This window comes from Achroia grisella, unplaced genomic scaffold, assembly GCF_030625045.1.
Source record: "Achroia grisella isolate CSIRO2021 unplaced genomic scaffold, CSIRO_AGI_Agris_v1 utg770, whole genome shotgun sequence".
Taxonomy (NCBI): Eukaryota; Metazoa; Arthropoda; class Insecta; order Lepidoptera; family Pyralidae; genus Achroia; species Achroia grisella.
In genome coordinates, this window is record NW_026713016.1 from 2,728,769 (window position 1) to 2,748,045 (window position 19,277).

At 31.5% G+C, this 19,277-nt stretch overlaps 2 protein-coding genes across 2 annotated transcripts in view; one reads left to right on the forward strand and one right to left on the reverse strand.

The window, feature by feature from the left end:
• The window catches only part of LOC131850450 (protein Lilipod), a 28,953-nt gene that overhangs the window by 4,771 nt on the left and 4,905 nt on the right, over positions 1-19,277 (reverse strand). The window contains exons 5-7 of the mRNA XM_059200669.1: positions 10,013-10,165; positions 6,342-6,541; positions 1,107-1,268 (exon numbers count right to left, since the gene is read on the reverse strand). Of these exons, the coding sequence (XP_059056652.1) occupies positions 1,107-1,268; positions 6,342-6,541; positions 10,013-10,165 (515 nt within the window). The remainder of the gene's footprint in view (positions 1-1,106; positions 1,269-6,341; positions 6,542-10,012; positions 10,166-19,277) is intronic.
• Positions 11,909-18,368, forward strand: LOC131850452 (tetratricopeptide repeat protein 12-like). Its single transcript, XM_059200671.1, has 3 exons — positions 11,909-12,250; positions 14,184-14,429; positions 17,993-18,368. Exons 1-3 carry the CDS (start codon positions 11,969-11,971, stop codon positions 18,200-18,202), a joined length of 738 nt encoding a protein of 245 aa, XP_059056654.1. The 5' UTR covers positions 11,909-11,968; the 3' UTR covers positions 18,203-18,368.

The following is a 19,277-nucleotide window of genomic DNA, read 5'->3' on the forward strand; positions in this document are numbered from 1 at the left end:
TCTGGTGAATTCGTCACGATGGGGTAAAGTGCTCTAACATCATGCACATCCTATTATTCTCCACTGACGCTAACATATAGCGATATCGTAATGACCCTTATGTTAAGTCCTAACCGTCGCCATGTAAATACATAAACAAGATATATTTGATATAAATTTTATCGCATTGCAGTTTGATAGTACTAAAATCCGCTTCGTGGCTATCGGCGTCTCTACTACCGGATTCAGAGAGCGTAGTAAAAGATTCTATTCGATTTTGCAGTAATGACATCAGTCATGACCAAATACATTGATTTATTATTGGTATTGAATACTAATGTTATTTAGTAAATAAACTAATAAAATGACTTCATTAATAAAACTAAAAGTTTTTACTTAATTAAAAATATTACTAAATTACAATAATTATTTTAAAATATTTTAATCCATCTTTCAGTGCTTCAGAGAAATTAAAGTATAATTTCTCTGAAGCACTGAAAGATGGATTAGATAAAATACCTTAATTAGAGTGGAAATTTCTTAAGTCTATATCTTATATCCCACATTTATACTATACAATAAATAATAATCTCAGGACAATTCACACAGCGCCATCTAGACCCAAATTAAGCTAGCTAAAGCTTGTGTTGTATCGGTCTGGGTGTTTTCTATGTATAATTTGTAGTACATGGGTACTAGATAACTGATACATATACTTTATATTTTTTTTTTTGTAAATACATACATATTATACATAGAAAACACCCAGACCGATACAAACAATCATACTCATGACAAACAAATTTTTGTGCCGTGCGAGGAATCGAACCCGCGACCATCGGTCGTAAAACGGTGTGCTAGACCACTAGACCACCGAGGTCGTCAATAAAGAAGTACAAACAACAAATTAACAATTAAGGGTAACTAATTTTTAAACTTTCGCGTTTAGTACACATTATAAAAACAGTTACTCGAATAATTGGGTCTTAACACGAATAATTTTATGGTAAATATTTATGTCTCTCAACGATACGACTAGGTTGCACTAGCCACGACCACAAGTTTATTCACATTAAGACCCGATTAATAAGGGAAACTTGATAAATGTTTCTGTATGCGATACTCACCCGTGTGCTAAGTGGCAACGCTTTAATTCCAATCAACAGTTCTAGAATATTCTGCAGCACCATTAGCACCGTGATGGTGGTGAGTGCTAGCAGCAGGAGCATCGCCAGAGGGTACACCACGTTGCGTTGCAGGGACGACGTCTTCCTTTGACTCTCAACCTCCTGAAAAAGCATATAATAATAACTATATGACACGCGCAGCTTATTCTGTATCAATTTTCCCCTGTTTTTGAAATGAAATTAGTATTACAATGAATGTGGTAATTATACTTGTATTTGTTGTTCGTAGCCCTAATATTCAGTCTATTCGACATGCAAAAATATCTTTATCATCATCGTTAGCCCACTGCTGGACATAGGCGCCTCTACATCTTTATAATATTGATATTAATTAATGTCAGCTTGTTGATCTTCATTACAATATTAACAACTAATATTTTTTTTATTTCTGAGTACTTAGTCATAGCATGAGGTGATAAAGCCTTCCTCCTAACCAACCTCAAAAGAATTTTTCTAGCGCAAACAATATTTCATAATTGATTTATAATTATAATAGTTAATATATAATTTCACAAAGTGTTATTTAGTCCAAAATTAACCATACAAATAAAAATGGTATTGAACAACGCATAGAAATATATAAATGCATACGTATCAAATAAAATACATATCAAATCAAAATATCTTTACCCGTGTAGGTCTATTACAGATTCTTATGATATCTGAAATCTACCGTCATATCTGTGTGATTTCGAGCTGAAAAGAACTGACAAGAAACTCATAGACAATATAACGTAGACCCCCGCCAGCGTAAACCGTAAGTGCAAATAAATGCTCTACTCTATTATCACCTTTATAAATCCCTTTTATAATAACAATAATAAAAATTGATAATCAGTAATACGACACATTAAATTAAATTTCTATAGTAGTAAATCTATACCGAATAAGGTTGTAAGGAGAAGAAAATAAAGAGAGGGTATAAATTTTTATTTGTATAACGTATAAACTCTTAAATTACTTGATACTCCTAAAATAAGATAACAATAATTGTACTTGTACGAAGACGGAGCGGGTTGTTAGTATTTATAATAATATTATAAATTTGAATATTTGTAAACATGTTAATATGTTTAATACACAGTTAATCCTAACCTTATTAAAGGATTAACGGCATTAAAGGATTTAAATTAAAACACGTAAATTATATTCTTGATGAATACTATATAATACATCAATTGTAGACTTTTATTTATATTAATTAAATATTTATAATTAATTATTATGTTGACGTAAAGAATCAATTAATTCGCTACGTACGCTAAGTAGGTACCAATTTTTTAACAGCGTAAAAGGATTATTTCATTTCTTTTTTCAATCTTGCTATTTGGAAGTTTGTATTGACACCAAATTTTAAATATGTAATAAAGAACAACATTTGTTTAAAAGAGTATCACGCAAGTTTCGTACTTTCCGAATGAGACGTATAATAAAAAAAATATTTATGACTGTTCAAAAGCGTTTATATTTAATTTACTTAAATAATGATTATTTCTATGCTTTGATTACTGTCTTGAGAATATGTGGGCGACACAAAATATTTTTTAGGTAGCAATCTACGTAAGTATGTAATGATTTTAATTCCAATATAGATAATGACTTAATACGAATCGGAAAGGTCAAACGTGGTCTTGAGAGCGTAATTGCATAATCAATTGATAGTACAAAAATAGACATTGACCTAATCCACGATATTTCAGATCTTCCAATGCTGCTATGCCATTTTTAAACTATAATATATATACGTATATAGAATATTATATACAAGAATATTATATACCTGCTCCCTCCGGCTTCGCACGGGTGTGCACACGTATTATATATATAAACCTTCCTCTTGAATCACTCTATCTATTAAAATAACCACATCAAAATTCATTGCATAGTTATAAAGATTTAAGCATACATAGGGAAGGAGAGACAGCTACAGCGACTTTGTTTTATACTATACTAGCTATCCCGGCAAACGTTGTTTTGCCATATAAATTAATAACGCTATAATAAAATAGGGGTTGACGGTAGAAGGGTGAAAATTTGGTGTTGCATTTATTTTTAATGCCACATTATAAATAAAATCGCCCAAAAAATAAAAAAATAATGTTAGGGGTGGACAACCCTTATCACTTAGGGGTATGAAGAATAGATAGTAGCCGATTCTCAGACCTACAGAATATACATATAAAATTTCATAAAAATCGGTCAAGCCGTTTGGGAGGAGTATGGTAACTAACATTGTGACACGGGATTTTTATATATAAGATAATAATAATGATAATAATATTCTTATTGTGTACAATTAACAATAGACTACATATTTACCAATTCACTAATGTTGAGTATCATCTTAATATCGATATGGAACCAATCTAGCTAGTTTGTTTTGTACTATTATTTTAAAATGTAACTAATACTAAACCATGTAAATCAATAAGAAAGTCAGTCAGTACTTTAAATAATCAGGACGTATATAATTAAAACGTTAAGTAAATTCAAGAATATAAAAAGATGTGAAATTGGTAGTAGATAGGCAAATAATAGTTATTCATTTATACTATAGATCATGATTTATGGAATTGTTACGCGAAAGAAAAAAAGTGTATTTTTAAAACAAATATTGTTAACTAACTACGGAACACTATTGACGTTGGTACGGCACGCTTTTCTGTTAAACGTGTGAAATGTCGTCAGCTCAGTTTATTGGCCTACTCTCGCGTGTTTATTTTAAAATAACATTATTGTTATCAGGAAAGAGATGACGACAAGAAGCAGGCATGTGGGTGCACGCAAATACGTTCATATTACGTGCAAGGTCACGGTACCTATATTCAGAAAACAAGTGCTAAGAAAATTGATTGAAAATTGCTTTCAGCAAATAAGGCCGCCTTCTTGAAATTATACATGTGTAACTAATATGTATTTGTGTGCTTACTATATATTGCAACTTAGATAGATTCTTTAGAATATTCTATCTATCTAAGAAAAGTAACTAGTTTATGATTTGATGAGTGGCAGCAGAGCATTCAAAAAGGCAATTGATTATCAATGTAAACAATTTAAAGATTATTGGATTAGACTAGACATTTTCTTACAAAGAAATTATTTTATTCTTTAATTCGAATTTGACTTTCGTCATTGAATTTAACATTTAAAAAAATTGTTCAGTATATTTTATTGTACACTATCTCATATAGCTATCATATGTCATTATACACATTTAATACTTTAAAACTTACTTACCTATATACATTTGTTTAGGTTTTCCCTTTAATCGAAATAGGAGCATAATGTTTTCATATTGTGACACCATGTTTTTCCTTTAATAATTAAGGGGAAAACATGGTGTGTAGGTACCTATATTGTAGCAGTTATTGCGTATTACACCTGACATAAGTAATAATTGTTACAGGTGATTGAAATATAGACGTTTGGGACTGGACTGGGAGTATACATACATTCTAATACGCACTGCTAAAGAATTGAACACACTTCCAGCTTCCGTGTTTCCAGAGAAAAACAAGCCCGGATTCATCAAGTCTATGGTGAATAAAATTCTTACGTCTATAGCGCTACATCCTAGGTATTGCTATAATTTTATATCAGTTGAGGAAAGTCCAAGCGCAAACGCGTTTATAATAAAAAAAATAACAATCTTAGAAAGTGATGCTGAATTTGGTTTATTATTATATAATTTTTTTAATCTATGCTATTATCAAATGAAGGGAATAAATGTATAAACACGTTACCGTAAGTAACGTGAATATTTTAAAATATTTATACAATACAACTTATCGCTAGTTTTCAGAGCGTAACTAAATTAACTTAAACGAAAACGTTATCTCTATTTGCATATACAACACATCATTGATATAACAAACATTTCTATATTGATACGGTCTTAATGCTAATATAAACATACACTGTACTTAAATGACAAGTTATACTTCTGATTTATCTGCAACTAGGTGTTACCCGCGACTTAATCTGCCTTTTTTTTTTAGATAAAAGATAGCCTATACATATAACCTTAGATAGCAACTACATATGACCTCGTGATAAGAATCCGTCTTCATGTCAAATTCAATTAGAGCGTTTTATTATTCGTTCTATTGTACGATTTTTATGCCATATTTTTTTATAGAGTCTATAGCCGTGATAAGGTAACAGACAGAGAAACCGACAAATTAGATCCGCGAGAGACAACAATTGAAGGACATTAGGATCGATGGTTTTTATCTCCACAGGATAGAGTGTTTCAAAAGAGATATTTCTATTCTATACTTATAATATTAGTATAGTCTAATGTTTATGTGCGCTAGCCACATGAAACGGAAAGTAATGCCAAGATTGCCGCGTGGAATAATTAATCACACTGCACGAAATGTGCCAACGATCTTGTACATAAGACACTCCTATATGTTAGATATGTTATGATTAAAAATTACGAAAGCGTCCGCCTTAATTGATTGTACAATAACAAGCATTTATAGAATCGAACATGCGGTCATATACGGTCTTAGTAGAATTTAAAGTTTCGTAAGAAACACTGTATTAATACGTAAAACAAAAATTTTGTACCGTTTTTTTATGAAGATTGTGCGGATGGAGGAGTATTAATTTTCGCACACACATTTATACTGAGAGCAGAATGTTATAGTTTTATTATATTTGACGCACACATGCATAGAAGTATAGTCTTGACAATAAACAATATATAATAATAATTTAAATTGATTATGAACGAATTTCGACCATCACGACCACTAGTTATTTGAAAAGCGTCAATATTCTATGTTATAAACTAAACTATTATCTTCACGTCAGAACATCACGATAAGTAGCAGGTGAAATAAGTGAGATAGAGGTAACTTCGCATATGACTTTGTATAAAGTCCTTTTAGAAGGACGAATCTTTTTTGGAAAGGAGAGAATTGTCAATAATGGGAACTAGTGGTCCCATGTTAGCCATGTACATGTCAGTTTGACCTTCCCTCCAGAAAACAATTGTGGTAAATCATGATGGGCTAACTGTTCTCACTTCACGCTCATACTATTATTGTCTACCGGTGCCCCGCGAGCGTATATCATTAACTTAGAAGAGTGCACAAATTCTATATTCATCCTTAAAAAATAGGTGAAACAGATTTTGTACATAGTCTACCTGGATTTATAACTGACCTTTCTTAAAGTGACGACCCTCGCCAACCTGTCCGTAAGTCCGGCCTGCAGCGCTCCATTTCTCAACCGCAGCAAAGGTGTCTCCTTGCCCTGCAGTACTGAATCGCTCACGTCTTTTAAAAGGGACGTGTCAGCGTCCACGGGAAACGAAATATCCCCGCGGTCAGGGTACATGGGCTCGGGGGTTATGTACCCAACACCTGTTGAACAAAATATGGGACATAAGTCGATACAGCTCTTTATATAATAAGGAATTTATATGTAAAAAATCTGTTTTATATTAAATAAAATAAAACAGATCTTTAATGGAATGGTGCTCCGCTGCCTGCGCTGACGGTTTACGCTGGCGAGGCACCAGTGGAGGATGATAATGTGAGCATGACCAGTTGGCTCATCGTGGCAAATTGACCAGGAATTTATAGCGATTGTTTTCCTGTTTTCCGTATAGAATAGACCAGAACTGCAATTATGCATTATCATGATTATTATATATATCATAAGAAACCATTTTAAAATTACAGGATAAGAATCATGACATCTTAGTCCTCTGAATGGCAACAGAGAGCATGAGTGGTATCACGGGTGTAAAATTAAACTGAAGTCTATGTCCTTTCGCAGGGTCTAGACTATCTGTGTAACAAATTTTATTTAAATCGATTCAGTAGTTTTGACATCAAACGCGCGACAGACAGATAGACTATCGCATTTATAATATAAGTAACAGACAAAGTTACTTTAGCAATAATAATATTAGTAAGGAGTAAGGATTAAAATGTATGCAATGGATTTCCAAATCATGTACACAACCTAATGAATCAGTAGCAGTATAACCGGAAATTCTAGTACATTTCGATATAGGTACTTTAAGAATGCAAGTCGTGTAACGTAACAATTCTATTCTAGAAATTTCTACAATATTCGTATAAAATCTACAAACAGTCCCACAATTCGTTAGAATACGATGTCACTTGACTTTCAATATGATAAGACAGTAGTATTCGAACTTGGCCTGCATAATTATCTGATGAATTGAACTCCTTTAACAAATTGTAATAATAGACATTGTACGTTTTTGTACTAATAATATACGTATGTAATTAGATGATAAATAAATGAAAAAAAAGCATAAATTTTATATACCAAACTGAAAGTATATAATAAGTAATAATATATACTTAAGTATATATTATTACTGGCTTTCAGTGGTTTCATACTAGTATAAACTGGCGTGGTCACGATATCAATGTAGTATGAAAAAGTCTGAATTTACTTTTAGATCTCCATTATGTTCTCTCCAAAATTGGTTCAGTGTCAAGAGGATTTTACCTGACTTTTTATGAATATTCTTTCTGCATATTTGAAAAAATAACAAAAGAGTTGCTACTACTTGTCAATTGAATCTGTACCTACTACACTACATATTATTAAGACCTAAATTACATAGATAACTATATACCTCTGATTTTATAACAAACAGTTCTATAAACTTCACACTATATAGTAATATAGGGATCACTGAAACATGATTAATATTACTAACATTTCCAATCAGTTGGTACTTCATGACAATAGACTTTCACACTATTTACTTACACCAACGAATAATATAGGTGCGTGGGATTAAAAACACATGTACGCCGCTGGTGATATTTGTCGGCATGCCATTGTACGTCATATCTCTCTGTGCGGTGATGAAAGAAAGGTAAGATATGTCATCATCACTTATTTCAGACATAATAGCCTTAAAGGACGAGGCTTGGGAAGAGAGTATGCAAGATAACATCCTCCCAAGTAAGTACAGCTCGAAAAACTATACAAGAGAATACAGGGCGATTTATTTTTCGACGAAGTTGTAAATGGTGTAAAACTAATCCAAAAATAGTGACATATTATAGTATTCTTTTTAAAACCTTCATATATGGTGGTCACATGATCAATTTAGTATGGAAGTTCAAAATTTATTTTCAGATTTCCACTTCGTTTATTACTAAGTGATTCAGATTCATGAGTATTCTACCTGTCTTTCGGCATAGTTTTGCTAACAATGCAGCATGTCAAATCGGCCATTTACAATTTTTTTATTAATAAATTCTTATTGAATAAAGCTCAACTTTATTACGCTGTAAATAATAATTTCATAAACGACCTTGCATGGCGTCACTTGTTTAGACAAAGGATTTTTGATATTTTAAATACCTTTAGTTTCTTACTAATTCTTCTCAACTGAAGCTAACCAAACTGACAGTCATGCAGAAGCGGGCGAAAGTTTGAATGTGTGAAAAAGTGAAAAGAATAAACTATTTATAAATATTGACCTTCACGCGGTCCCCTTTGAAAACCATCGCACTTAATTCCTGATGAATCCCTACGATGGGCTAACAGTAACAGCTAAGGATGACAGGATGAGCACGAGGTCATATCAGGTCAGACCTCGTGCTCATCCTGTCATCCTTCAGTGCCTCGTCAGCGTATACCGTCAGCACAGGCAGGTGTACTATTCCATCATTATTCATATAAAAAACAAACAAAATGTGTACAGAATTTTTAACTTAGCATCTTACGATATTGACTAAGACCACATCCGTCACGTAAAATCTACAACGTTAGCTGATTTAAGGTCATTAGAGTCACGTAATAGGAAGTATCACATAATAATAATAATTGCAGTCGGAAAGTTTCAAATGGTTTTATAATTTAAGACTCTATTTATATTTAAGTTTCTAATCTGTGTATATTCATTATAATTAACTTAATAACAGTCAGTCAGCTGTTACTTGCGACTTTGTTTTCTTTCGTTAAGATAAAATATGTTGTCTGTCCTCGTGTTGTAGGGATCTTAAGAAATTTTATATAAGGATAGATTCCTCATATAACATTTCTTAAGATCCCTTTAGCCGTTTAGTCAGATAGACACATTAGAATTAATAATATTAGTATAGATAATATAATAACAGTAATAGTTGATTTATTCTAATGTAATATGAATTAATGAAATGGTATATGTGAACTAGGTTTGGTCATATTATCACAAAATCCTATATTTCTTCATTTAAATACAATTATACTCAAGTAAAAAACCTTACTCTAATAACCTAGAGTGTGATCCTTGTAAATTTACGCACACCTACGCAAATAATGCGGCGTCGACAATTGTTCAATCAAGCGCACTTCTGCCATAGACTATAGACAAAAATATTGTGTAATAAACAGTACATTTACAATATATGTAGACTATAAATATATTATCGAGCAAAGAGAGTTATTTTAATCTATACTAATAAATATTATCGGCCTCGGTGGTCTAGCATTTACAAACATTTGTATTGATGGATATAATCGTTTGTATTAGTTTAGGCGTTTTCTATGTATATAATTAATATATTTACAAAAAAATAGGTATGCCTTTCCATCAGTCGTCTAGTATCCATAACACAAGCTCTGTTTAGTTTGGGACTAGATAGTGCTGTGTGAATTGTCCAGGATTATTTAATTTCTTTGTTTTATTCAGACTACTTATAGCCCACATTAAAGTAACATACATATGAGATTATAATAAATACTATTTTATTATTATTTTTTTTTTTAAATAATAATATAAAATAAATAAATAAAAAGTGCTTTTATGAATATCAAAAGCACGAATATTTATTTTTTATTTAATACGGTCATACCTGTAGAAACAGCATTATTTATCCGCCGCTTTATCGTATCCTCTTCAAACGAATACATATAGTACTCCTCGTTGAGATCTCTCAGGAATTGTGGTTTCACCAGAACACCACCCACCACACCAAACAAACGGACGAATCCAAGTGGTGTGAACACTGAAACAATATACTTTTTATTAACATGCATCAAATAAACATAGTTGAAACTCAAAAATATATGTGTATAGATACAATCCAAACTACACACTTAAGATAAGTCATTTTTTCAACCGAAATTTTAAAAAAAGAACGAGGCCCTCAATTATTTGTACTTTTTTTATGTGTGTTAGTTCGGAACTTCTTTCTACGTGTACCAATTTAGATGTATCTTTTTTTATATCTATGTTGGTATTCTCATGTGGGTCTCATATAAATTTGAATCAAGAAATGACCAGTAGTATATATATTATTTTAATCGGTTTTTAGTGACCCTAATACGTTTTTTTTATACATTACAAATTGCGAGCGTAATGCCACATAGCATTCTATACCAAAAAACCATTGGTTAAAAACAGAAAACGGTTGAAGGACAGACATGGGAAAAGGCACACACACAAGGTTAAATATGTCATTATTATTTTTACTCTATCTATAAGACAAATATTTCCGATCTCATGGAAAATTCAGTTCCTTGACGTGATTGAATGGACGTTCACGTTACGTCACGCCACGAAATCTATTTACTAAATTACTTTGATAATTTAATTATACTTTGCTTGCAGTAGGTACATGTTAGTGCAGTATTATAGATGCAATCCAGACAAGACATTGTGAAACATTGTTTAGTGTCTATTTTTGGTGGGTTTGATTGGTTTTATGATGATACCCGATTACACTAACTAACTACTAAGCATGTATAAAAACATTCCTTGCCAAATTCAATGCACCTAAGACCTATGTATTTATGTACTCTATGAAATAGAACTATTGCATATAGTTTAAATACCAACGATAAAACGCATTACCAAAAGTCAAGGAATAAATATGTACGTAGTGTTTAATATAATTCATTTACGATCGGTAGGTTATTGTACTCTTTATGTAACTGTAATGGTAAAAATAATTGACAGCCCACCTGATTGTAAGTGGTAACCATCGTCTATATATGTATATATATAATTTTATTATCATGAAGATAGATGTCATGTCTCCACATCCTGTAATTTCACTGCCTTGTTCCTCTTCTACGGAACACAGCTTACGAAGCAAGCTGTTTGGCCGCTGAAATGAGTGAGATAGTAACCCACGCATATACCTTTTTACAATCTCTACCTCAGTAAAAAATATCGGTTTACACAATACAACGATAAATTCTGCATTAACGGAGCTGTTGCCGTCAACTATCGTAAGATATTGTAAATAAAAATACACCCCAAATATACAGTACAATAATAATTATATTTCAATGACAAAAGAATTTATTATTTCGCACTACGTGTGAGAAATACTTGAAACGAGCCGGCCTTGTATTCCCCTACTTTAATTTCGAGGGGTCGTCTTTTATTTTTGTAAGGGCTCTATGAAAGATACGACGAAGAAACTGTAGAATATATATTTTTTCTCTTTAAATATAGAGTTTACGACAATTTATCGTGAGAAAATTATTCATATGATTAAACCGAATGGTATATTATAAACGACTATTTATTAATTAAATAACAAACAAGATATAGAAATACTAAATTATAAAAATATTTTTAATAAATCTTTAAATCCAAAATTCATCATTGTTATAAATTACTTAATAAAATATATTACAGAACTTTATGTTAAGAAGTATGGTTATAAAACCGAATAATTCAAAATGTTGACAACGGTTGCTATGAACACCGTTACATCAATACTTCAGGAATTAGTAAACAAACATTCTGTCACTGCCAATATACTCAATAATATTTATCGTAATATTCAATATTCAACATGAGTCTAAGAAGCATACTGTCAAACCCTGCCTTGAAAGATCATAACCAAATTGAATTAAATGAAGAATGGAACAATTTTATGAAAAGAATCGGCGACGTTTCCAATATAGTGAAAGATTTGGCCAGCGGTGATAAGGAAAAAGCTGAGGCGGCGAAGAATCTAGCAGACCAATATCTCGAAGGAAAAATAATCATAGACGAAGATGTGCAATTAAAAGTAAAGAACGACCGGACAGTGATAAATGACAAAGCTTTCCGGTTTATTGAAAATAAAGATGCGGTGAGCAATTAACATGCATTGTTATGCAGAAGTGTCCAGTTAAATTAAGATCTATTGACCTTCAACTAATATACGATTAGAATAATGAATATTATATAAATAATGTAGGTACCCATTGACGTGAATCAAACGACACAATATATAAACATTACTGCGCATATTTCTGTTTTATGCTCGATCTGCAGACTGCGGCGTAGTAGATTTATTGCCGTGAATGACTGCATTGTTCAAATCAATTTGTGCTATTAGTGAGAACCAATATTTGTAGTACTGCCCTTAATAACTATTTAACTACGTAATCTCTAACACCGATTACAACAATCACTATATAAGTAGGTCATACTGGGAGCCCTATATTAATGAGACATGTTTTACATACTCGTCATGGATCAAATGCCAAATAAAATGCAATAACGCGCATAATAATGATCTACAACGGCATAGATTGAGTACACTCATTGTTTAAGTTATAAATACAATGACGGCCGTGTACACTGTTCTATACTATCATCACTTTATCAGTGAAAGCAATTTGGCTCCCGTTCCTCTATAAATAAACATCTCGCTCATGTTCACCTATATTTGTTGTTCTTTCTATTTGCGTTGACGAACGCACGTAACATTGCTAAAGAATGTTATATCACCGACAAAGCAACATACGGCTTTTATTTAGCAAGTATTTTATGACATTGATTTAAATATTCGCAATTAAATATTAACACTTTTTTGACACCCGACCTCAATTTGCCAGCCATTTGGAAAATTGCGTTCATGACTTCCAAAGCGCTCCGATTGCATAAAAGAGGCTTAATTTTTCAATCCCATTAAAATTCCGGAGTACACCCATTTTATTTTTGACTGTCAGTTGAACGCATCAGTGTTATACAGACAGAAGTAAATAGGTATATAACATTGATAGCACAACAATGTGTGTGTATGCAATTGATAATGCCACAAAAAGGCGAATCTGTTAGGAAAATATACATTTAACGGCAGTATAGGTTTTTACATTGCAAAACACACGTTTAATTAAAGAGAACAATAAAACATACATAATGTATTTTGGTAACTGCCCATCGCAGTCTATGGCTTTAAATACCACAGGCCGCACTTAAGCTTTGTTGACCTTTTTGGTTTTTATAAATTACACTAACCCAAAATAAAGTGTCTTGGTGGCATACACAGTCTATGGCATTAGTACAACTATTCCTCTAGGTAATTTTGAGTATATTCTTGAACTCAAACACAGTAATATATATTAGATTTTACAAGGTGTAGACACTTCTTAGTTGTCCACAGCTTTATTTTCTCATGTACTATCCTATTTTTGTGTAATTCTCGAATTTAATATAAAAGTATAGTTAATATACATGATAATTCTCTACACAGATCTTTTATAATGACAAATTGCTTAAATTTTATGATTCTATCATAAATATTGTTATATTACTTAGCAAATATTTTTAGAATAGGTAGATACTGTATGAATTTTGATTACTTGAAAGACAAAAACGTTACTTGGTTCTGTTCCAAGTTTATGATACACATGTCCAACCTACATATTCATATTACAATTTTAATAAAGATTTTTATTTCCTTTGTACATGCCATCTGAATCAAACAAATATATTAGCGTATTAGTGATACCATACAGTCACATTAGAGTCACCACAGATTTAACGTCATTAAGATTTTAAAACGGTATTGGCATCGAATATTTATTCATAGGAGATCCGTCTTTAATATTTTTAAAACAAAGTCCTTTTTGCATTAGTGCTATTTATTCGTAGCACGTTTTCGCCTTTCGAGATAATTGACTGCATCCGCAGCAGAACGAGACGCTACACCGTAATTGTCGCGAAAGACGAAAATCTACGATGTTCATTAAATCTCATATATAGCTATAAAAACATTAGTTCGTTGTGTTTTTTAGAATGAGATCGACAAAGATTCGTGGATGGCCGAAATGAGCAAAGACGCTGAAAAAAGGGCTCTGGATCGTAAAATCCGGCGCGAAAAAGCCGATACACTAAATACCCAAGCTATAAAAGCTTTCCGCAGAGGTGAATATGATAGAGCTCTCTCTTGCTACAACCGCGCGATAGACCAAGTCAGGGATAACCCTATGTTGTATTGTGACCGAGCTCTAACGAATATCAAGTTGGGAAATTTTAAAAAGGTAAGTGACTATAATAACAGTAATAATAATATATTAAAAATAATAAAAAATGTTTAATGCGCACAGAAACTATAAGTACAAAAGAACACACTAAGCATATATATAATGTCAAATGAATCCTGTAATCCGACCGTAATCATAGCATACTAAAATTTAGATTTAAAATGAATACTCCATTTGGCACCTTAATATTTTCCATACTACCGGTGTTATGACAAGGGTGCCCTTGAGATGACTAATTAACCAACAATATTTCCATGCCTTCAAAAGGATGATGTAGAGTACAATTTGAAAATAAACTTTAAAATGCAGAGGTATAAGTGAGAATATGTGAGAATGCATTAAAATCATCAAACCGTAACTGATCGGAAGTCAATTGAGCTATCGGACTAATCTAGACAAGAATAGTAAAGTAATATACAAGAACTAAAGCTGTACAAGAACATGCAGATCGATTATATGTTAGAATTTTTATTCATTATTATCCTATCCCAAACAAACAACACATCCAGCACTAGTGTCCATTTAATAATTCTTGTAAATACATATAATAGTCACCTGTTCACTTAACAAAACATCGACAATACCTACTATACATGACATTGAAATCTATAGGAACAACTATACTAGAATAAATAGCCATTTACCACGATGTTAACAGCGGAATCCATTATCACGTGCGTCCACGGAATTTCGAGAAACTCTTTCACAGTAGGTACCTTCACCATTATAGAATTCCATATTCAAAATTTCAAATTTGTAACTCTATGCATTTAGAACATTCTGAGATCAGTCAGTCAGTCTGTACCAGCTCTATGTAACATTCCTACAGAGAGTAGGTACTTTATTTATGGTCAAGGTCCTCTTTCTGCATCGTTGAGCGCTTGTTGACTGTTTGAACGCGTTATCTGAGTCTATATAATAAAGTGTCAATAGACAAACAGTACTTTTATGTGTGTCAACTATAGTTTATTGAGTCGTTGAAAAATTTGCACGCTACACGCTTACACCTTAAGTGTTTTGAAACCTAAATAGCAACACAATGTGTGTCATACGCTAGATTTAAAATATATTATATTTTCTATTGAGATCGCATAAGTTTAATATGCATATATTTTTTAAAATATTAATTCAAATTTAAATTTATTAAATTATGTTAGTTATTGATACATTTCGATAACGTTATACAATTTAAAAATACTTGATATATCCATAAATAGATTAGAAACATTAATTGTCGTTTATATTATCTGTTTAATAACCCCACAAGATAGAGAAACACTTTCAATATGCTTTATAACTGACTTTAAGAATTTTCTGTCTCTATGTTGCTCAGAATGGCAAAATTGAACAGGACCTTGATACAATCATTCTATCATATCATCATTGTGGGGTATAGGAGCGTGACCTCTCTAATGATTCGCTATCAGTAGGATGACTATGACGCGATCGAACCCAAATAAAAGTAAGATCATGACCACATAATTTTTGTCAAATAGTATATATATTTTATTACTTTAATAAAGCTATTTGAGGATATAATACGAGTATATACGATTATAAGATGATGGATTATTTATTATAATCAAGGAAAATAATTTATTATATAAAAGGAAGAATAAGGAAAACCGACTCTACCAACATGAGATGCATAGAATCGAATATGCTTTATTCAAATAAACTTAATTTAAGCACTTTTGAATAGTCATCACAATTTTTTTTTAATCTACCGCTCTTTCTGAAAACTGTCTCATCACAAGAAGAATGAGCAAGAAACTTATGTGTTGCTCTTTTAAATTATCGTTCACAATTTTAAGTAGAAACGTGTGAATACAAACTACCGACTAGCACTAATTTATTAGGGTCTAATATAAATACACAAGAAAGAGAATAGGCATATATTAATAATAGGGAAGACAAATTGTCACCACTTCCTATCATATCAAGTATGGTGGTACCTTAGAATAGTACAGCATACTACAGTGGAAATTTTTTGTTATGATGATGATGGTCATTTAATATAGTCATATATATTCAATTGTCATCTATTCTGTGCGATTTCAATTTCATACCTATTCAATTGTAACAAAAGTCATTTCGCAGGTCATATTAGATCACCATGTTTAATGTTTTAACGGCGCTAGATAGACTACATTAATTTAGATGAAGTTGTAGATGGTAAATGCAAAGTATACATAATATGTATGTCGACACAGTAAAATATTACACGGAACAAGCAACTGATATCGTTTAGTTTGATAACATTTATTGATCAAATTGACCTTCAAATGCTTTAAATTTTATTACTTGCCACCTATTTTGTATAAATGAGTTATTTTCATTTAATCTAGCAACAGTTACTTTACCATTAGTTATATTAAAATATTGGTTTCTATTCGTGTTAGAAAATAATTGATTAAAGTGCGTATTCATAATTATAAATTGATCACTTGTATTGAGGACAAGCAGCTAATGAAATAAAACTTTTTAAAAATTAATACGAATATTTAGAGACGGAACACTTATGTTAATTCAAAATTATATCATATCATACACCATATGGACTTATGGTTATGAATATAACCAAATCAGTTACTGTTATCGAATGGTAAATTTAAGTATTCGAAAGGCTTTATACACATCCACAAGCTTATATTTAGATGGTACCCACATAAATAAAGTAGAACAAACATTATTTTAATAAAGTTTAGTGTGTATTTAATGTTACCGAAGATGACTGTAGTATAAAAATCGTGATGACACTATCATAAATATCAATTACGAATTGCGGAAAACTACGACACCTTACAAGTTCTAGACAAGGCAATGTCGCCTCGTGGTAAACTAGTGCTTTTGAGACAACATCGGTAAAAGAAAGCGGATTGTTCCGTTGACTAACCAGACAAAATCTCACTTTCCGAGGCAATTACCAGTAAACGATTTGTCAATTCCGATTACAATGTCAATGTACGTATATCAATGAGGACTTAAGAATGTAAATTAGTTTTTAGTAATGACGTCAATTACGAAATGGAAATTTATCATGGCTATCTTTAATTTGGCTTTATTGTATGCACCTCCAGGGAAATTAGCAATGTTATCTTTGATTAATTATATACGTATCTATATAAATATTAGGTACGTAAAGATATAATGGAGATTACAATTAATCTAATATATGATATCGAAGTAAATACCCTATGTCACTAATTATAAGATAGAAAATAAATTTTATTTAATTAGTTGATTAATTATAGCGCATTATCCAATGACGTTTAATTGTTATCCATGAACACCGGTGGGGGGGATTCCATTAAACATAATACTATTTAGAAAAGTAGATGTTAAAATTGTATATTAATAAAATAAATTGATTGCAGTCATGCGTATTTCCTGCTCACCATCCTTTACTGTTCCATCATCATCACGTTAGCATCATAAAATGGATACGTTACGTACAACGCCGTAGAAAACCTAAAACATTTTAATAAAGGTCATCATATTCTCCGATATCAAATATACTCAAACAAGTCATGCACTAAGTTAAGAAAATTGTGTTTCAGGTATTTTCCGACTGTGATCTTGCCTTGCGTCTTAATGAGAAGAGCTTCAAAGCCCGCTTATATAAAACAAAGGCATATAAGGAATTAGACGAAATAGAGCAGTTTGAGCACTGCAAAAAAGAATTAGAGGAGACGTTCCCGCAACACCAGGACCTTATCGAATACTTTCTTGATAAGAAACAAGAAATTGAAGAGGATAATAATGAATAACTAATCGGTAAAGATGATATTTGATTTAAGAACGCATGCAGATGAAAGACAGAACTAGCACTTTTTATTAACACAGAAATTGGTACAGTCAGCATTATGTTGCATACAACAAAGAACGAAAAATATGGTAATAAAAAGGCAAAATTCATTACATCTGGTATTTCTAAAAAACTCTTCGCCCAGTTTTTTAAGATTTTATTTGTTATCCACCGACAAATATATGTATGTTTTTAGTTTACAGTTTCGTTTATGATTCATATTAATAATGGATTGCATGCGCTTTGCAGAATTTGCATAATTAATAAGTTTAATTATGCAACCTTCATTTATTTCTTAATTATACTTTTGTAGACAAAAACATAGTTTTATTTCTTGATTTTGAAAAAATACTGCGTTATAAATTAGAAGTCATACAAAATGTTTTATTTCTAATCTCAATCCTATATATTCTATAGGGTCCGTTTCTATTCGAGAACGCGGTGTTTGAACCGCACTATTCAATCCATACAAGGCTCTACATGTCATGTCGGCGTTCAGCCCTTTAGGGTCTTTGAGTTAAGATCCTAATCACTACTTGGTGGTCTTGTTACTAAGACCGTGACGATCTGAGATCTTGTTATTAGAACCGTTATACATGATATCAATTTACATTACGATACATAACACGGGAATAAATATTAAATATAACGTAAATATATTATTAAAATGTAACAATTGAGTGTATGTTAACAGACTAATAGAAAAAAAGAAATAAATACATAAATTTTCCCGTGAAATGATAAATAAACATAAAAACAGAATCTATAATAATTTAATAATTGAGATAACGCCGTCAATGTCTGAAGGTACAAAGGTTGAACAAATTACAGAATAAAATAATCATGTAGACATAAATAGAAAATCACTACTATTACTAAACCACGACGGAATCTTAAAATTTATTGAAGCATTGTAGAACTCAATGAAATTATACTATATATAAAGGCATGATATGATAGTACTCTTGAATCGCAAAGCATGAGTTACCGTTTACTATCAGGTTGGCCATTAGCTAGTTTGCCATTCCAATTACAGC